At 38.8% G+C, this 22367-nt stretch overlaps 1 protein-coding gene across 2 annotated transcripts; it reads right to left on the reverse strand.

Annotated features, from left to right (window-relative positions):
* Positions 1–872: 872 nt before the first annotated feature.
* On the reverse strand, positions 873–21242 carry LOC122773897 (mitogen-activated protein kinase kinase kinase kinase 5-like). 2 transcript variants are annotated; one of them, XM_044032877.1, is made up of 32 exons: positions 21052–21242; positions 12742–12799; positions 12435–12525; positions 12278–12342; positions 11403–11458; positions 11260–11307; positions 10810–10852; positions 10370–10442; positions 10051–10182; positions 9303–9365; positions 8847–8928; positions 7166–7282; positions 6942–7023; positions 6638–6690; positions 6176–6222; positions 6038–6082; positions 5800–5820; positions 5667–5706; positions 5025–5178; positions 4755–4855; positions 4487–4528; positions 4166–4244; positions 4007–4083; positions 3821–3881; positions 3572–3674; positions 3387–3445; positions 3175–3275; positions 2600–2777; positions 2221–2289; positions 2043–2135; positions 1809–1935; positions 873–1415 (listed from the first exon to the last, which is right to left on the reverse strand). In XM_044032877.1, the coding sequence occupies exons 1-32, from the start codon at positions 21157–21159 to the stop codon at positions 1319–1321; spliced, it is 2565 nt and encodes an 854-aa protein (XP_043888812.1). In that variant the 5' UTR covers positions 21160–21242; the 3' UTR covers positions 873–1318. The 2 variants fall into 2 exon arrangements, with proteins under 2 accessions (XP_043888812.1, XP_043888811.1); XM_044032876.1 differs by having other exon boundaries at positions 3175–3278.
* Between the last annotated feature and the right edge of the window lie 1125 nt (positions 21243–22367).

Consider the following 22367-nt stretch of genomic DNA (forward strand, 5'->3'; position numbering starts at 1 on the left):
CCCGGCCCCGGTCTGACTCCTGCTGCTCACACCTGTATGTGTGTGTGTGTCGTTCAGGGGTAAAGTGATAGCTTCCGGCCCCGCACAGCGTCCAGATTTAGCCCTCATCTCAGAGTGAAACTTAGCTCATCTGATGTAAAAACTACAGTACAATGCTTATTTAAAAACAAGTATATTATTATTCATTAAAGGGACGGTTCAGGTATTTTTAGTGAGGCTGCACAAGTTATCTACACATTATCAGCACATTTACACCAACACGATAACAAGTCTATAATATCAAAATGATCTGACTGCACCACAATCAGTAGAGATAATCATTGATTTTTACATCACAGCACACAGGAGTTGTCTCTGTGGACTTTGGCGCATGAGGATGAACAGTTTATAAACTCCAGTTTTCAGACAGTAAAGTTTGTAAAACACTGAGATAAAGTGGTGATCATATTCTTTAGATAATGTAAACTGAAGCAGATGTTATGAAAAAGGTTAAAGGGACAGACCACAGCTTTTTGTTAAAGGTAAAAATAATTCCTCTGTGCTTATTAATGTGAAGAGATTGGAGTCACAAGAAATGACTTATGAATTTTTAAATATTGAAGAGATGGATGGAAAAATATATAAATGTGTCACGAAATTGAATTAAAAAATACATCTCACAACTGACTCTTAACCCCCTTTTTTTTTTTAACAAATCAGGGAAACTAAAAAATAAAATCTCTCACATGCACATACTGTATATATTAAGGATGGGTGCTCACACACAGATGGCACCAAACTACAAACAGACATGACTTAATTACTTCTAACTTTCATTAACAGTTACTTATTTCCCTCATGTCCCCTCCAAGATGGACCCAGCTCACCTCATCTTGTGTTAATTAACTTTATTACAGTGTAACAGCAGTAAAAAGTGTATCTTTGATGCAGCACTGATATGCAAACACAGGTAACAAAAACAAGCAGCAGCAGCAGCACTGCTATGCTCCAGTCCTTTATCCTTGTATGTGGTGTCTGAAAAGCCACACATTTCAGTTCCTGCAGGGATCAACTGCAATACTGTGGCTGAATCCTCTTTAGTGCAAAAATAAAAAAAATTCTTCAATAACAGTATTGGGTAATCTCAGCGGTGTGGACTTCTGCATCTCACAAACCATGTAGGAATAAACGTGAAAAAGATCATAACCCGCTGGATTGATGTATCCAAGCCACACAAAGCTCATGATGGCGGACCTAAATATCTGCTGCAAGTCCCATGTGGAGGCATTCATGAAGAAGTGGGGTCTCCCATCATGCCTTGAGGCAGCAGGTTGACGTTTTAGCCCAACAATACATAGTTCTCTGCATTTTCCAGGATGTACAGGTTGGACAGCCCCGACTGGTCCTCAGTCTGATGTGTCTCCAAAATGATCATCCTGCAGGGACACGGTCAGAGGATGTCAAACACAGATATATTGGAGTTTATCAGTTTTGCCATCACTTTACTCTGGAAGGGATGATGACACTGTACAAATTCACAGTTCTCAGAGGATTGCAATTATTGACTTTGGTGATCATCTGACCTCTACCTCTTTTTTTTTTGCCAATATTTGGTTTACAGTAATAAACTGTGTTTAGCCTCTGATTTGAACACCTCAACAAGCTCCTAATCCGTGTGCAGACTCTTATCTTGACAGACTCAGGAGCTCAAAACCCTCCAGAAATATGAGACAGAAGCAACAAACGCCAATGTGTCTGAACAGACAACAAAAACAGTTGCACCTGCAAAACTCAAAGCCACTGCAGCATAGAGTGAAGATACCCTGTACCTGTCTGACTGCACCAGTCTGTAGATCTTCCTGGGGTCAGTGGTTTCTTCCAGCACCTCAGTGAAACCTTGTCCTCTCCTCTGCCAGCCGTGACGCCACACTGCCAACAGCGTGTTCTGGAAATACACTATACAGACCAACACAGTCAGCACTGAGCTCTAAACTGAGCTCTAAACATCTACAACACCAACCGTCTCTGGCTTGTCAGTGGATGTTGTCAGTGGATGTTCTCACCTACAGATTCAACCTCAACAGAGAAGGTGGTGTCCTGCGTAAAATGCCTGCTGCTCTTCAGCTCCCCCCTCAGATCAACTATATGTACTGACTCTGTGGATGAGAAAGGCTCAGTGTTGGTGTTGTACCAAAAAAAAAAACTTCATCAAAATTAACATCATAAATGTGTATCACTTACTTTCTACAAGGACAAGCAGTGAGCTGCTGTCCAACTGGTTTACTTGTACTGTGTCTGGGCAAGGTTTCTCTGTGGTGCACACACACACACACACACACACACACACACATACACCATAACACTGTCAACAAAACAATGAGGTAAAATGAAGAAAAGAAAAAATCATGATGATCTAATTTCAACATCATGAAATCAGTTCATCATGAGACACTTAAAACATGTGTCTTGCCTTGTGTTTTTATACTTTTTTGAGTATTTAAGGGTTTTAGTTCTGAGCTTTTCTTTAATTCTATTGATTACATTGTGTATTTTTGAAGCTGGTTTCACTGGATTCACTGGATTCTAAAGTCTTACATGTGCTAATGTGTTGTCAACTCACCAAGGCCAGAGCTGGTAAACCAGGACGTGTTGGAGTTGAGGTTCATGTATTCCACATTGACTGGCACGTTGGGGCTGGACCCTCGAGTCACACCGATGCACACCAGTGGATACTCCTGCTGGGGGGACACAACCATCTCAAACACCCGCAGAGGGCTGGGAAGAGGGAAATCAAAAGTCTGCAAGCATGAAAGAAGAATAATTGAAGTTAAGAGTCTGATCTCCTTTCAATTGTTTTTTGTGTATTTAGCTGTGGTTTTTAGCTTCATTTGTGGCAGCTAACAAAGCAGCAACTTCAGTGTTTACTTATAGACAATTAAACCTGCAACACATGTGTTAATCTATAAATGTTAATAATATAAATGTTATGTTAATCTCTGTCTATAAAAAGTGGCAGCAGGCATTTATGAGCTGTTTAATAAAATGCTAAACACCAAGTCTGTCTCATGTGTTATTCTGCTGCTTTTGGGGTTCAGTCTTTTTAAGACACATTAATAATACCACACTTTGACACAGTTTGATTGAAAAATCTCTTTTATGCAACACTTTTGGTTTAAGTAAATCAAACTTTTATACCTTAATGAGCATGAACTTGTGCATGGGCTCGTACCACTGCAGCAGCACCACACTGGACTCCAGAGCACAACACAGGAACACACATCCTTGCTGCAAACTACCTGCTGCAGAACACAACAGTCACTGCAGACGATTTTCTCTCTGAACACAATGAAAGTGCAAGAAACCACACCAACTATCTGATCTACATATAACGCAGTATTTGGTCTCACCTACAGAGCAGGTCTTGCAGCCTTTCGTATCAGGTATTTTACACGTTACTGTATATTTCCTGAAAGGTAAAAACAGATGATTATCTTTTTTATCACAAGCAGATGTGGCTTAGTTTATTTATTAATTTTTTAAAGACAAACTTAATAAATAAATAATTAAAAAAAAAGGTAGAGTCTAGTGTTACCTTGGTAACAGTCTGTGAGTTGGCAAGGCAACCATCCTCTGGTCTTTCCGAGCCTGTTCAAACAACTCCTTCAGTGAATGGGAGTGAAGCTGCGATGATTTGCCTATAAACACAGAATTTGGTGCAGTTTGAAAGCGAGATCATTATTTAAGAGAAAAAGAAACAAATGTTAAAAACATTTAAATAAGCCATTAAAGCATTAGCAGTTAACACAGAGCTTGTTATTATGTCTTTTTTATTATTATTTACCTGACACAGACATGAGGACATTATTGATGGTGTAGACCCAGGTACATTTTCCAGGATACAACTGAAAGAAAAAGAGAATATTTCATTCAAATTAATTCCCTGCGTCCTCCTTGCACAATGTATTGTTTGGGAATTTGCAGCAAACAACTTTCAGAGAAGACTCTATAGTAAAGATAAAGATCCTACCAGCTCCATTGTGGCCTCTGAGCTGTTGAGGTTCAGGGTGTAGATCCCTTCTTCTGCTCCCAGGATCAGATGCTGGTCTGAGGTGAGAAGGTGGGGAAACAGGCTGGTCAGACAGATACAACACACGTTTGTTAGAAGGACTTCAGTAAATGAAACAACCTTTGGTAGCTGGGTTTTCCCAGGCCGTGGAACAATTGATTTTAAGAGGGCAGCCATGGAAGATCTTTTTAAAGTAGACCTGGAAATAGAAGGATGAAATTCAATTATTCATTTTGTCCAATCCACGGTCACTTACATCAATAACAATAATGAAGACATTTTTTTTTTTAAATATCTGAATATATTGACAGAAATGTAAAATTACACCACAGTTTTTTATCTACCAGTCTCAGGATTCCACAGTTTTCCACAGTTTAGGTGCATATGTGCAATAATTTGAGAAAATCCACATCTGAGACTTAGATAAAGGGGAAAACTCACAGGAGGTTTCTTTATGATGGGACTGACACACTCAGCAGGGTCCTGAGAGCAAAAAGGAAAACTCTATGACGAATGTATCAAGAGTGTATTATCAACCAATTCCCTTCAATATCTATCACTGATTATTGACATGAGTTTACCTGCTGTTACACCTGATCGCTGAATTTTGCCTCTATTTGTTCTTATTTGAACACATGCAACACAACTCTCATAATATTGGGCTCTCTTAAACACAGAAGTGTTTTTCATATGTTACTGTTTGTTCGACCTTTGATGGAGGCCGCCGTCTGCGTATGCCTTTAGGAGGAAGTTCAGGAGGGAGAAGGTCCGGCGGGTTGACATTAAACTGGACAGGTAAGGATGCAGGGTCTGGATCACACACACACCACCATGATCATCATCAACAAAAACACTTATATTCAGCAGCTGGAAAACCAATTTGTGAAGTGATTATCAGTCATCATTTCCACACAGTATATAGTATGTGAGGGGTGATAGCAGAGGATGAAAACTACACAATGAAGGTGAAGTAAGTCACCTGAGTGTCGTGATGTCCGTGGTTGGGGTGTGGGTCTGACATGTGTCCCACTGGAGGTCCTGAGGAGGGCAGGGGCGTACAGAGAGCTGCTGGTTCTCCTTGCCAGATCATCTTCCCCCGGGATGCTTTCCTCTGAGCTTGTCCGCACTTTGGGCTAAAATGTGTCAACATCCATAAATCAGTCAGGTCTGCTAGTTTTGCTTGTTTTCAGCATGAAGTTGCATTGTTTCTGTTCACGAAGAACAAACAGAGGCAGAACATCAACGATGAATTCACCATAATGTACTACAACTTCAAAATTAAAATAGCGGTCGAAGGTTGATGTGTTCCACGGTCCATTAAATGATCAAATACCTAAATCTTTACACTATTGCTCTGACATTTGCAGTTGCAGTTTGAGTTCTTCTAACTAAATTCACCTCTGATCTTGGACAACATTTTAGTGGTATAATTCTAAAATCTTCCAGATATTTCATCATAAAACAATAGCAAACTAATTAGTAAAATTATTTGTCAAATAACGTGCTAATATTCATTCAGCATGATTAATGTCTGGAGAAAGATATTCAGATTTGAATACATGATAACTGTGTTAATAACTAATAACCAAGAGTTAACCGAGGTTATCTGTTGTCTACTCACCTTTGGAGGAAGTGGAGGTGGAGTTTCATAACTGATGTCACTGTCGGCAGAGAAACTGTTGGTTCAGTCTTTTGGTATGAATGATGCAAATTCACATTTATACAGGTATGGTGTGTGTTTTTATTCAGCTTACCTGGTGGCTTGTATCGTAGGGCTGAGGTGGACAAGAGACAGAGAGAAGGCGTCAATGCAGTGCAGTAGAAATCATTTAATAATGTGAGTAAATCTATGGCAACTTAAACTTCACATGAAGTCTATTAAAGGTTCAGGTTCTGTAACTTAAAAACAAATGGCCAAATCGGCACTGGGATGGTGCATTCACATGCTGTGACTTATATGGAGTTGGTGAGTTTTCTGTGGCGTTTTCTTACATATCCACATCGTCATAGTCATCATCCGAGTCTGTGTCCTCATCCCTGAGAGATGACATTAAAGTCATGGTTAAATATTCTTCTTTTTGTGAGAATGTGACTCCTCATTAAACAGTGACTGATCTGCACTACATTTACCTCTCTGGACTCTTGCAACTGCCAGTCGATCCCAGAGAATGCCTTAACTGTAGATAAAAGAGAAAAGAAAACACTGAAGTTATAGTCTGAAAATTATTATTACTATTGTTATCATAGTATTTTTTGTTTTATTTGTCATTTACAGGACATAAAAACTTCAACTGATAATTATAATTATGGGCCCGTCCCTGTGTCACAAATGCTCAAACTGCACAAACTGTAGAACCACAAAGTACTTCGTTTTTTATCTTTGCTAGTAAATAAACAAAATAAATGCAAGATAAATATGCGCCAAGATAAACAATAAAACATGAAAAAGTACATTTAAAATCATACATTTACATTGTATGCATGTACATTTACATACTCTATATTCAGTTTGTGAGCAGAAATGATGCATAGAAATGTATATAAGTAATTTGTCAGTTTTAAACAACAGTTTTAAATGTGTCACATGCTTACTGTAACATTTGGTGACTCTTTCCGTAATGTCCGCTGAGTGTAGATCTGTTCCACTGAGTGAACACAAGTGAACAACGTCACACACTGACATGGATATGCTTCATGTATCACATTTCAGTCTCTGTCTACAATACACATGATTTCAACTGTGGTGAAGGCAGAATACATTTGCATTCTTTCATTCTTAATAAGTGAACATGCTGACAATCATAAATCATATAACTAGACACACATACTACTTTATTTTTACAGCTTTTCAACACAAAAAAAATGAACTGTAGAATTAAAAATAAAAATTTCTTACAGCTTATGTCAGAGTTTGTTCTCTCTGCCCGGTTGTGTTTGTTGATGGACTGGATCCTCCTTAAAGATCCAGGAACTACTACCTAAAAAAATCAACAAGAAAAACTTTAAATCCCAGTTTAACAAGGAAGATGATCGGGATTAAAAAAGGATCACAAACATCAACATTAATCAAAATTAACATCATTATCAAAATCACAGTTACAATGTTATAAAGAATCTGACCTCCATTTCTTCATCCTCCATCCCCTGACAAGTCTTCAGTTTCTCAGGATGGTGAAACTTCTCCAGCAGGTCCAGGGTGAGCTCTCGGTTTAGACCCGGCTGAGTCAAAAATATGTTCTGCAGAAGGAGGGCGACGTGGAGAAAAGACACAGGAAGCAGAGACAAATTTGAGGAAAAGTGAGGCTCGGACCTCATTAGTCAAGTCCATGTACAGGAGGCAAAGGGACTATGTCATTGGCAGTTCATCGATAGGGGGCACTAGAGTGCACTTTAATGACTTTAAAACATTTTTATGATACATATTTTCTAAATAGTGTGCAGCCCATGGCCTAGTGGAAAGGGAACTTGGCTTGCAGAGGTCAAGGTCTGGGCTGGGTACCCAATCCCCCAATGCTCCCCATTAACTGGACAACTCTAAATTGATCCCAGTCATGAGGGGGGCACATCCAGAGTTCTCCAAGTGCCGGCCCCAAGCCCGGATAAATAGGAGGGTAAAAAAAATATAATCTCTGCTAAATCAAATATAGGCAGATCAGTGAAAAAGCAGGTGATCCAGTGTGATGACCTCCAGACAGGGAGAGGCCGAATGAAAACAGTTCTAATGAGCAAGATTAATATTATACAGTTCATTCATTCATTACCTACCCCTTCAACCATTCACTCTTGTTCACTCTTCACTCTCACATTCACACCAATATAGAGTGTGCAGTTAACTGCTGCATGTTTTTGGACTGTGGGAGGAAAACCAGAGAACCTGGAGCAAACCCACACACACAAGGAGAACATACAAACTCCAGACCTTCTTGCTGTGAGGCAACAGTGCTAGCCACTTGTCCATCTGTGTTGTCTAAAGTTGCTGGATGCACTTCCTGTCAGGGACCCTAGACTCTTGTTATGCAGTGTACATGAGCAGTTTACTCCTCCTCAGTACGAGAGACAGGAGCTCACATGAGTGCCAAGATAAAAAGAAGCACTGTCATACAGTGTATGATAGCAAATGAAGTCTGTAGGTTTTGAACTAATGTTTGATAGGTTTAATGTGGAAGTTATACTTCTGGAACACTGGACTGTGTCAAAGTGTGAGAAAAACTGAGTTGTGGCAAAGTATTTTCATGTCATGTCATAAACCTCTTCACAAATAAGAACTGTTATAGATGACACAGATGAGGAGCAATGTTAACCTTTTTGTTTTTGTTCAGCTTGCCTTTTTCTCAAGATAAAAACTTTTCACTTTAGCTGCTACATGCTCCACTGTGTCTGGCTGCTGTTTTATGCTGTGTTAGTCGTGTACATGACAAATGACACAGTAAATTGTACACTGGAACTCACTCTGAAGCTTTGTAGAGTCAAAGGAGGCTGCAGCGATTCATCATTATGAGTGACCTTTTTTATTACCATTGCACTTTCAAATAATCGGTGCAGTGATAATTATTATCATGTGCATAATGTGCAATATTTTTTTTTATCACACCACTCAACTACACGGTGCAATATATATATTATTGTTGTACATATGAGTCCCTGCTGCTTTTTTGGTGCTCACGTACATTTTAGTTGCCGCTTTTATAGTTTGTACATTTTCTTTGAATTGGTTTCAGAATGACACCTGAATCAATAGTACCCCCTTCACTTGACAATATCTTGTAGGAATAATACTATATAATGTTAAATATGTACTGACTGAGAGAATCTTGGAGGCGCTTGGTCTCTTCTTCGGGTTCCTCACCAACATGGCCTTGACAAAGTTATAAAATGTGGACGACCTGCAGACAGGAAATGTGTTGATAGCTATTTTCTAACATGGAACAAAAAAGAAACATTACATTACATTACATGTCATTTAGCAGACGCTTTTATCCAAAGCGACTTGCAAGGGAATTGAGTACAACCTGCCAGGGGGAAACATACTATATAATTTTAATAGTTTTCTATTAAAACACATTTGTATTCAGATGATGGTTATTCATTTATATCAAATAACCAGTGTGAGATATTTTTTGTTTTTGCTTCTAATACCCCTACATATTAAGATTTAAGATAAACATCATCATTAACATACACAAAGAAACACCTGAGCGTAGCAAAGGGATTTATACTGTAGCAACAGTATACAACAGTGTATTATGTTTTGATTTACCATTTAGATTTGTCCTTCAGTTTAGGAGGCTGGTAGCTGCTCTTGGACATAAGAAACAGGACACTACAGGAAGGAAAATGGAGGCCACAGTCAAGAGGAATACACCATACATACATATATCTATACATACATTTATGTGCATGAATGTGAAATACATATCTATGCAGGAAAAGTCACATTTTCCTGCAAGTGAGGAGTGTGTTCATGTGATGATTGCATGTATGAAAATATTAAGACCATCAGCATATATCAGTATGTGTCACTTTTGACTAGCACTTACGTACTTCTGGTTCTTGTTTGTAAGTCGCTTTGGAGAAAAGTGTCTGCTAAATGGCATGTAATGTAATGTAATGTAATGTAATGTAATGTAATGTAGTGTGTGCGTGTGTGTGTGTGTGTGTGGTATCAGCCCGATACTGGTCAAAATCACGGGATTGGATATCAGACCAATAAAAATGTAAAATCCTATACAATCCAAAAATCATAAATAGATCACATGCTTCACTTCAAAATCAGCAAACTCATTTTAGCTGAGTCATGTTTGGGCCATTTTTGGGCCAAAAGGGAGAACAGTATTTGTTACACAGTTGGAGAATTATGTCTTTGAAATGACTCAGCACAGAGTGGTATCATCACATTCATAATCATGACTGATTATACCCTGTATGTGCGTGTGTGTGTGTGCATGTGTATGTATACATGAAGTTAAATGTAAACACATGTTTCTGCACTCTGTGTGAGTATTTACCGTAGAGGGTGCACATCAAACATTGGCGGCTGCAGCTCTGCCAGCTCTATCGCTGTGATGCCCACAGACCAGATGTCACATAACTCATTGTAGCCACCTTTTATCTCCACCGCTGCCACCTCTGGTGCCATCCTAAGGATTTATACAATTAATACAGGGTGATTTTTGATTTTTGAAGAAGAAGATGGTCACCATGGAGAGAAGCAATTTTATAGGTTTTCTGTGGTGTGCTTACAGTAAATGTGCTCCTAAATTATCACTGTCAGCCATTTACAGGAAAATATTAACAGCTTTTGTGGGATCTGAGTTTTGCCCTCACCAATATGGTGTCCCGATGAAGGACATCCGCCGAGCCAGAGTTGCTGTGATCTGAGCTGAGATCCCAAAGTCAGCTACACAACAACAGAGGAAACACAGGATACAGATTAAAACCACAACCACACGTCATATTTGAAGAGCAAATCTTGAATCTGTCTTGGTAAATATTCATATTTACATACAAAGAGGATTTATGCCCTTATCTTCAAGCACAAATCTAGGTTCTTCACACATGTCCTTCAATGATATATAGATTTTTTTTCAGGGTTGTGCATTCATGAAAAACTCAAACACCAAACGTTGCATTTGCAACAGAATGTTCAGAGTCGGAGTCAAACCAACGTTTTAATGAGACATGTGTGAATGGAGTCGTTCTGCAGTGAGTCATGTAAACCACAGCGGTGCAGAGCAGAACACACGACTATGCACACATCCACCTACCGAGCTTGACCTCGCCCTGATCATTGAGGAGGATGTTGGCGCCCTGGAAGCAGAAGAGGAGAAGCAAATATCAGCACAGACGAAGACTCTCCTTCGCCCAAACATGCACAAGTTAAATGTAAAAATCTGCATTATCTCCAAATTTTATGGGTTTCATAGAAATCATTTAACATCTAATTTTGTAAAACACTTTATCACCCACACAAAAAAATACAGTTCTTTTCAAAGATTTATTTTAATATATAAGCCAATAATACATATACATATTGTAAATATAGATATTTTTACTGTTATATCTCATCTTGCTTGTTTGTTGCTCATGTCCGCTGCATGTGGTGACCTATTTTTCCCAGTTTACTTTAGACTTTTTAGCCTCACCATGAATGAATTTAATATACAAGCAACTAAAATGTAGAAATAAAGTCCCATAACATTGTCTGTCATACTCACCTTGATATCTCGGTGGATTTTCTTCTGTGCATGCAGATAATCCAAACCCTGGTCAAAAACAAACACGCAGAAAACATGGAATAAAAGTTGTAATGTTTGACATTTCAATAAAATATAAATAATAACAATTAGAATGTCATTACCTGTAGCATCTCCCTGCAGATGTAGGCTATCTGTGGCTCAGACAGAGGACCTGTTACTGTAGAAAACAATGCATTTTTTATTATATTAATAATTTTGATCATGTTAGAGGATAGTTTGATTATCTGTTTGTATATCAGAGCTCTGGAACATGTAATGACAATATAGTTTCATTCACAAGCTTTTTATTCTCCTTGTTTTAAAATAAGGCTTTTCAGTGAACCCATAACACAGTCAAAAGACTCTTTAACCACACTTAGAATGGCAATATTTGGACATCAATCACAAGTTATTGTGTTTTCAAAAGTCAAACACAGTCATTCATTGCCTTGTTTTTTTTTACGTGGTCAACATTCATTTCAGTCACATCTGTAATTTATTTTAACTAAAAAGTGGGTGAGAGTTAAAAAAAAAAACCTGAAGTGAGTAGTATTGCTATAATAAAACTGTACTGATACTGAGGTGTGGTGATACCCAGCACAGAGAAACAGAGAAGAGTTACACTGTTCTTGTTAAAAAAATAAATGATTGTATTTTGAACAACGTGATGCAACTAGTTAACTTGCATGAATATTAAAGATAATAAAATACATAGGTAGAATAAAAACAATAGTTAACGTGACTAAAAATTGCACTTGTTATGAATTTAATTGAATGTTCTTTAACTTGAAATTGCTTCTTTAAGTAATCTTTTAAGTGTATGTTTGCTTGAAATGATATAACAAGTTTAAACAGCAAATTATCACAAACTGAACTTGTTCTGTGATTTTTGTCCCCACAAGGACGACAATCGCCATAATGTGACTGTGTAAACAGATTTAGGTCCCCACAACATAAGGAATACCAAGTACACACACACGCACACACACACACTCACCATGGTAGATGTCCTGGAGGGAGCCTCCTCCACAGAATTCCATACAGATCCACAGTTTATTAGCTCTGCAGACAGAAGAGGAGATTTTACTGAGAGGTAACAGATTATCACTGCCGTGTTGTTGTTGTTTTTTACTGAGCGTGAACAGACAGATTACCGTATGTAGCTGCCATAATAAGCCACGATGTTGGGATGTTTGCAGCTTTTCACTATGACGATCTCCTGCTGAATGATGGAGAAATCGTCCTCTGTGGAACCAGAGAGACAACATGAAGAGATGAAGATGAAGCTGGGACACGAGGCATGGACACATGCATGTCGCCTTTATACAGGGTCATAAACAGGGAAGTCTGCTAGTTTTTATATTGAAATATAGAACTATAAAAATGTAGTTTACTAACAGATGTTAACATGAGCTCCAATGAACTCAAATGATAGGAGAAAACTTCAAATAAAGGTTTCACCTGGCTCCATCTTGATGACCTTGATTGCTGCCAGCTCGCCATTTTGCTTGTTACGTGCCTAAAAACACAAAACATGCACAGTTTGTGAGTAGCTTTTTTTACTGTCATACGTTGTTTGTTTTGATGTTTTGATCTTTTGTGTGTACACTTTGAGACCATTTTGTGATGTAAAGTGACTTAAAAATGAAATGAAATATTACTATCATTATTATTAGTTCGAGTTGTGCGTTTGTGGAGCCTCATTTACATGTTTGCTGTTCAGATCAGTGGAGGGTAGCAAACAACTCACGCACACACACACAGGTTCATGCAGCTATACTTTTAAGGACTCTGTGTTCGCTTGCATTCATTTGGACAGCCGAACCAAATCCCTAACCATAACCAGTTCTTTAACCAGGTTTTCATCTCTGACAAGATCAATGTTTATGCCAGAAAATGTCCTGAAGAGGTCACAAATACTAATACACATCCACCCACACACACTCACACCCACACACACACACACACGCACACACTGACCTTTAAAGGTTTTATGTTGACTCCTATTTCCTTTATTCACATTAGAGTTCATATAAGTAATTACGAACTAAAACCCCTTAAAGATTATGTCTGAGAAGTTGTTACAGAATAAAAGTTCAAGGGAGTGTAAATTTATCCCTGCATAGGTTAAAGCTGCAGAAACTGTTTTTATACATATTATTTTTAGTATAATATACAACGTAACAACACGATGATGAGATGAGAATAAATAAACACAACAGTGTTTATACAATTTAATAAACATATATACAGTATATATATTTAAAGTTTGAGTCGTTGATGCGTTACAGTTACATTTAAAACCTGCTTCAGAGAGTTTTAAACTGTGGGTAAATTGTGTTTTAGTGTCCACCATCTTAATTTTGTCACATAATGTTTAGATATTACGGTAGCTTAGAAATCTAGACGCACCCTAGCGGTAGTAAATTTACTTTGCAGCCAGGGTTCCTCTGGATCCACATATCAACAAACATCTTGATGTAGGTCTGGTTTGCCAGGCTAATTTTATGGGTTAAATAAAAAAAAATGGAATAATCCCAACCAAAGCCTGAAGATGTCCAACAAGATTTATGGTGATTCTAAAAGAGTAAAAGCCATTATATTATATTATATTATATTATATCAGACATTAAACAACCCAAACACCAACCAGTATTTAGTCTAACACGACCCCCGCTGTGAGTGAAACAAGCTCCTCTTCATTGACGACAAAAGCTCTTGAGTGAGGAAAGAACATGAGCTCATAGATGAAACAAGACCTTCCAGTGAGCAGTTAAGCTATGACAGAGTTCACTGATCACCCACTTCTCTGAGAGGAAATACCCATCCTCATCACCACAGTTGTGAAGTTAAGCAGGTCGTGTTCAGTGACAGTGGAAACTCCACTGCCTCCAGAGGGAGTTTTAAAAACAACACTTGTGGATAACGATCAAAGATAGTTACTGACGTTCACAGTTACGATTCATTTCGCCGAGTAGACGTCATGAGCATTTTAGGGACATGAACACATGATGTAATGCGGTGGCCACCACCGCCGCATTTCATTTATCACGTTATCGGAAAAATGAAGGGAACAAAACTGTAATTGCAGTTAACACTTCACAGTTGGAGATATTTTAATACGTTGGTGTCGTGTTGCTCAACCGAAAAAGTTTGACGTTGAAAAGGTGCAGTGGAAAGAGCATGTGCTGAGAGCTCACGCTCTTTCACTGTCCATCCTCCACAGTGACCACAACATCCTGACTTTGAACCCGGCCATTTTAACCATGACCAAAGCTAAGCGATGTCTTCATCTTGAGACGATTAAAAAAGAAAAGAAAATGTCTAATGATGGCAGATAAATTCTGGGGACAATGACCTCATTTTATAGGACAACAAACTGATTTCACTGTGAGGAGGTCTGTATTTCAGAGTAAGTGATTGTTGAGCTCTTAAATTATAAATCTAAACCCATAAACAGGACCAAACAGGGGTACTTGACTTATTCAGATCAGGACTCTCTTAGGACAAGTGGAAAGGTTGCATCTGGCATTAAAGAAAGCAGCCGGTGACCCTTGTGGTGACAGAGGCAGAAGCTGAAAAAGTTTTTTTTTAAAAAAAGGTTAAATTACTACACGCAAAATGATGTTATATCTGTGCACAGTGCAGTAAAACACTGTGTACTTTTCCTGTGCTTAGTAGTCCCTCTGAGCTCTGACTGGGTTTCTTTTCCATTTCAGATCTCCTGCTGACCAGTTTGACTGTGTAATGTCTGTGCACCGGTCTACATGAAAAAACATCAGATCCATTGAGGGCCTGGTCATACTTTTCATGTTCTCCTATCTGCTCAGGTGTGTGGGATATTACATTTCATGATCCAGCCATTTTCTATGGTGGTCTGCACAGACCCTAGACCCAGCCCAATCAAATGTTAGCCCATGGGCTACAAAAGCAAACTCTTAGTGGCCCAGCCAGTGGCTCCACCTGAAACAATGAGGAAAAACTAGACAAACATGTTTCACTGTCCCTCATAAATTCCTACATATATCTTAAATCAGACTAAAACTAATGCTGTTGCTAATATTGTGCACCTTTTTGATTGTATGCACTTTGAGTTGCACCTGGAGTTAATTATGACAAACTAATTTATTTGACATTGCACATGTTTTGTTTAGGAACAAAATATTTTATTTCAAAGTGAAAAACATTATTGCTACGACCTCCAATTCTGTTCACGTAGAGTTATTTTATTAAAAAATGCAATAAAATGTGGCCAAGCTGAGTTTGTAACTGAGTAGAACCAGTACACCTACAGTTAGAGTCTGTGTGTGACCACTGTAGCACAACACAACATGTGTTAATGTGAAGCAGCTCGCCACATACCTGGAACACAGACAGTAAAACACGGCTCTAACGTTAAACCAGAATAACAATCATTTACTTGCCAGAATGCAAAGCTGCAAGACGGCAGCTTTTATCAAGCACTTATTCATCCAGCAGAAACAGAGCAGCATCAAACCAGCTCTGTTCAGCGGATGAAACTATGGTAAAATACTTAATCCGTAAACCTCTGCTGTTGTGAATTTGACAGGATTCTCTAGCAGTGTCTTTTGAGGACATGCATTCACATTCACATTCAAAAAGGGGGAGGGGGGTTTATGAGCTTTATGACCTTGACAGTTAGAACTGTAATCAAATTTCTAAAAATATTTTCTATACATTCCGTTTATAAAAATATGAAGTCACCTGAACTTTACGTTCACTAAAATTTGATCAGTTCATCCTTGAGTCCAAGCGAATGCTTGTGTCAAAAAGAGTACAGTGTTTGTGAGATGAGGAAAATGAGGTGTACAAGCGTTTCATAGCACAACAGTACGATATGGTCAACAGTGTAACTCATCTGCTCACAACCTGAGTGCAAGACAAAGACAAACGTGCTGAAGGAGAGTTCAACGAAGGTGGAAACTCCATTCACTCACTTGTGTCTGTGTGTGTGTGTGACATCAGAGAGGTCACTGAGGGGAAAGTCACCTGACAGCGATCAGTAAACAACTAAACACATACACACACATATATGAAATGGATGTGTCAGCGGAGGCTGCAGCGCTTCCACAACAACCGTTGGCTGCGTGTTGACTCGTTTATTTGTGATCAAACGCAAACAAAGGAGGGTGAACGACATGTTTCCTCTCACTGACCACTGTAGTGACGCAAAAAAAGTCCACACAAAATAATACAGAGACTCATCAACGAAAGCGAATGACAGGCAACACGCTGAGTCACGCTTCCAAGAATGTGTAGAAACAAGAAAGAAAACAAAGGGGAACGAGAAAGTGGACCCTGTTTATGTCTTATAACTATACATTTAAAAAGACAATAACAGAGAATTCATCACAACTGATGGCTTTAAGGCCAAAAAAGACTGTTTCCTTTGTGCAATTGTCTATAACAAACACAGTGTAAAGAGTGATGTGCACTTTCCTACAACTGCATGAACTTACCGTCCTCTGTATTAGGTACACCTGTTCAACAGCAAAAACAGGCACCAGAATGTGGAAGAAAGATTATTTTAGGTGACTTTCAGCGTGACATGGTTGTTGGTGCCAGATGGTCTGGTATGAGTTTTTCAGAAAACACTAAAAAAGAGAAATGATCCTGTGGGCGTCAGTTCTCAGAGGTCAAGAGGAGAGACTCGTCTGACTGGATGTAAAACAGGCAACAGTAACTCACAAAGGACAAAAGACCACTCCTTATTACCAAAATATGCATCTATGAACACATAGAGATATACATAAATACTCATTCTCCTCCATGTGAATTAACCCGTGTTCATCTGTATTCATTTACACATGGACAATCCCAGTGAATTAGCCTTATTCTAACATTTAATCATCACAGGTTTCCTACATACCGCACACACTTGTGTTTGCACAGCAATATTTGTTTTGGGTCCATTCCTCACTTCTTCTTTTTGTGTCTGAGTTTTTACACACACACACATGCAGGTGCAGCAGCTTCTGTGAGGCGACAGGCCTGAAACTAGAGTTGCACCAGCAACCAAAACTGCAGCTTAGTAGCACAAGCCACATCAGATAAGCCATCTAAGACTTTTACTGTAAGGAGGGTCAGATGCAGATCTGCAGTCTCAGTCAAGTATGAGTCATTTCCCAGACTGTTCTTAAGACCTTTTATAGAAAAAATAATAATAATACATACATATATATATATTCAAAGTATAGATAGGAAGGACAATCAGCAACCTCAACAGGGTAAAACAAAATTGTGAATACATAAAGAAATACATTTTCTTTTCGAGAAAATGACAGAAGCCTCTGAAACTGCAGCGGTAGCACTGAATGAAACCTAAAGTTACGTGACCACAATGATGACTTTGGGGTCATGCATTGCATTTTAGTGTCGAGTGCACTGAGATATTGAAGTCATTTGTGTCAAAACTGTCAACTTTTGAGGTCATATTTGCACGACCCCCTCATATGATCATATGACAGTGTGTTATTTATAAAGATAATTAATGAAGAAATTCTTTTTTGTTTATAGCATGGCCTGGTTGGATGTGGTGAATCTGTTTTAATTTAAAAATAAAAAATAAAACTTGATCTTGACATACGTATCTCCACAGTTAGATAAAGATATCCTGTACCTGACGGCGTCTGCTGACTGATGCAGGACTAAAGGAAGTTTGAAAGTGAAGATTTGCGAGGATTGTGATTTTTCAGGCAGTAGAAATGTTGCTGGAGTGCATGCCATGACTGCCGAGGAAAAACGTCACGCGGTCTGAGTCTCTTTCTTTCACAACTTTTTTTTTTTAGCATAAGCACATGCGTCATATGGTTCAGTGTGCTTTTGTGTTTTATTGGTTGATGTGGCATTAAAATCTGTTTTAATGATACTGAATGCTTTCAAATGAGCCACAAGACTTGAATAAAAACAAAACAAACTTTGCAGATGTCAAATATGGTGCAACTGTAGCCACCACATCATCAGGACCGACATAGAAACTCAAATGTCACAGATTAGGACACACATGAGCATAAATGATGCAGAGGGAAATACAAACAGATGCTGCACAGAGTCTGTATGTGTCCTTGAGCAAGGTGCTTAACCCCATGTTGCAGCACACGATTGGGTGTGAAAGATGTGTGAATGGGTGAAAACTGTAGTGTAAAGCCTAGACTAAAGATTAGAAAAGCTCAATATAAATACAGACCATAATACCAACTCTTCTTCTTCTGATTTTGTTTGGTCTTAACGAGCAACAAAGGAAATGTAGTGGAGCTAAAGTAAAAGTTGCTAGAAATATAAACTAAAGCACAGATACGTGAATTTTGCACTTAATCGCGGTAAACTAAGTATTTGTACTTTGTTACATTACAACACTGACGTTAATCTGATTATCACGTAGTGGTGGTCACCTCTGATCCGATGATACAGTGATGTGTTTAGAGGAAGTGTGCTCACTTTGTAACAGCACAACTCGACTCTTCTGAGATCTTAGTCTGTTTGTAAGAGAGGTGGGGCTCGGACATCACGAAAATTCAAGGGTGGCAAATACAGCGTCTTAGGGCTCCACCGGTGCTGTGTGGATAAAAAGGCGACATGATACGAAACGCTTAGCAGGTTTTTCTTAAACGCGTTCCTGTGTTTTATTGTTGACACAGCCGCCAACATTTTGGGGAAGCACTGAGATGAAAAGTTAAATGAGAGTGAGATCTGACATCAAACTTCCCAAGAATGTGGTTTAAATTTGACACATCAGATCCAGTTCATCTGTCGCTCTTTATTTTGATGATTAAAACAGCCGAGAACAATGAGAGGACAACAAAAACAAGTTTGAGCGATGTGAATAAAGTTCCACTGTGTGGAGGGAAAAAACACTAAATTAAAATAATGTTAAGACTGTGCTGTGTGTTGATTTCATATTGTGGATAAAATTAACCTTTAATTTACTTTTAGTTGAACTTGAGCACAAAGCATTATGAAGAGAAAAGAGTCATTTCCTGTTATATGTCACATGGTTCATGGTGAACATATACAAACTATACACAAGCTTAACCAGCGGGAACTATGATGTTGATAAATAGAATAATAAAGTTGCATATTTTCCATATTGTACCAAATATTTCAGTGCTTCTGCTGATTTTAAAATGTATTTTGGATGCTGAGGTTATCATTATATCATATCATAGTGTAACAGACAGATATAAATGTCTATCTCTAAATAAAATATTACTGGTTCTCAGTCAACGTCCAGCCGCTGAAAGTCTGATCCTGAGTCACCGTAAAAATCCCTGCTGTGATAGTAAAACTTTAAAGAGGAAACATCGACCAGGATATAGTATGTAACATCTCATTTCAAGGAAGGCTTTTTCAAAATCCTCTTCACATCCTGATTCGTAGCCATCAATAAAGTCGTCTGTCTGTCACTGTTGGGAGCGAGTGAATCACAAAAAAACTCTAGACAAGCTTTCACGAGGAGGGAGAGTGTGGCCTTCACAGTCCTAACCTTACCTTAACTTTTGAAATTGATACTATACTATTGAAACTATTTTAAAATGTAAAAACCATATTGAAGCCTCCAGATTCAGGATTGGAGCGGCACCATGACAGTTTTTGTAACCTGAGGTTCAAAGATGTCACCTGCAATCAGGCAATGCATATGTGTTTTCCTTTAAATAGGAGTGTAATTTACACAATTGACAGCATGTTTCATTGAAGACCTGAAACTGGCTATTGAGTCGAGGAACGCCTCAAAAAAACGTTGACTTATGTTTTAACTAAAATGAGAATTTGTCCAGATTGTACCCGGCCTTTTGCACTGTCAGTTGAGATTGGCACCAGCGCCACCTGCGACCCTCATGTGGTAGAAGATGAATGAATGAGAATTTGGTTTATTTTCCCTTAGACTTCCTGGCCTTCACTTTGTAAACATCCGTGATTATAAACAGTTTATGAGACACACACTTGCTCAGTGTCTGGCTGTGAGTTATTTCCTCACTCAGACATTATCCTAAGATCTGCCTGAGGGAGACGTCCTGGAGAAACTTCTGCAGATCTTTGCGTCCTCACACACAGAGCCTCAGACAATCTCTGGAAAATGAGTTTATTTGAAGCCGCTTCACTAAACTGGAGAAAAGATTTGAAAGAATTGCTACCCGATCAAGGTCAAGGGTCACGTTAGATCACATCTGAGCAAAATCGTGGGTCTTCACTCGCCTTTGAAGCTGAATCTCAACATAATCATCGTTCACATCCTTAGAGCTGAAGAATATCAACAGTCGCATCAGCAACAACGGATATCTGTTTCCTCTGGAGTCATTTTCTCAACTACTCTAACTAGAACACTTTCACATTGAGTGAAAACCACTTCCCCAGCACAGTGAATGCAGTGAACTGATGAAAATAAAAATCAGTCACACTTGTGTTTCCATCTAAACTCAAGAACATCTCACAGAGCACAGCTCACTCACAGATTAAGCTCCGGGAAACAGAACATATAGTCATACAGAAATTAGACCAAACTGTGAAGGGACACAAGGGAGCAACTTGCAAAGCAGGCTGAAGTCAGACACGCTTGACTTGTTCTGAACATCTGCCTCAAAGTGAAATCAATCAATCTGAATTTATAGGTTTCAATTTTAAGTTTGAATCATCCTTGTTTTTTTACTTCAAATGTTGAAGATAAACAGGATTTTCACATTTGTCACAGACTGCGTGACTCTCAGATGTGAACAAACATTGTGATCAGTGACATTCCCAGCGGCGATCTCTGACCTTGTAAACTTCCCCGTACGTTCCTCCTCCGACTCTCAGCAGGATCTCAAAATCGTCCTGAGGATTCCTGGTGGAGATATCCAGAGCTGCCCTGTGCTGGGAGTCCATATTCAACCAGTGCTGATACTATTCTTCCACGTGCATGTCTCTCTCTCTCTCTCTCTCTCTCTCTCTCTCTCTCTCTCGCAGTCTCACTCTCTCACACACACACACTCTCTCTCACACTCATTCACTCACTCACACAGACATACACATTCAGAGGCATTTATATCTATAAACAATAAAGCTGATGAACTCTTCGAGGTGAGACACAGAACGAAGACACTCACCACACACACACACACACACACACACACCTTCCTGTTTCTGTTTCTTGCTGTCAATCTTCCCTCCCTCCCCTGATCTCTCACACCTTCCTCCCCTCTTCGTTCAGACTTTTTTTTCTCAGGTAATTTGCATAATCCGGTTTCTTGTTGAGTTGGTGTGTGTGTGTGTGCATGTGTGCATGTGTGCATGTGTGTGCGTGTGTGTGTGGTATTTATTGTTTTCTTTAATGTGAATGAGTGAACAAGTTTGTGTTAAAACGTTTGTGAGAATCAAGGGACAAAATAATGTAAAGATGTGCTAAAATGATGCAGTTGCTGAGGTGCAGGAATAAAGGTTGAGGTGTGTGTGTGTGTGTGTGTAGCTGTGTGTCGGCTTCCTGTTCAGAAGCATAAATAAGGGGAACCCGTTACATCCTGTTGACTAGTTTTAAATGGTGTTATCAGTTACTAGTCTGAAAATCAGCAATCATGTAGACTTTTCACTGACTAATGTTTGAAGTCAGTGTGAAAATCACTGGTGTGTTTGTTGAAGACACAGCTGAGGATGAGCCTGCAGACCAAGAGTCATAATGTAATGTCACATAATGTTTTATACATTTTTATCTGAATAGAGTAAAAGTAGTTGAAGGAGGAATTAAAGTGCTCTGGCTGCAGAAAACAAGACACAGTAACGCAAACTTTGATGATTTGAAAAAAACACAATGCAGCAAAGTACAGAGGTGGAGAAAACTATTGTGCAGCCAAGTCTAATCATAATCAAACAGTGATCATCGAACGTGACCTTTGTGTCACATGAAAAGTCATCTGTATATTTTGGTCTGGATTCTCTGGAAAGCTGATGAGATATTTATTCTGGGGAAAATAGGAAACTTAGTCAAAGATGAGATAGAGATTACATGACAATACGACAAAAGCAGCTGAGCTGAGAGTGTGTTTCCCATTCAAGGGCTGAGAAAGAAAGAAAAATAAAGACCACATCTCTTTTGCCAT

Source organism: Solea senegalensis, linkage group LG8 (assembly GCF_019176455.1).
Source record: "Solea senegalensis isolate Sse05_10M linkage group LG8, IFAPA_SoseM_1, whole genome shotgun sequence".
In the NCBI taxonomy this organism is placed as follows: domain Eukaryota; kingdom Metazoa; phylum Chordata; class Actinopteri; order Pleuronectiformes; family Soleidae; genus Solea; species Solea senegalensis.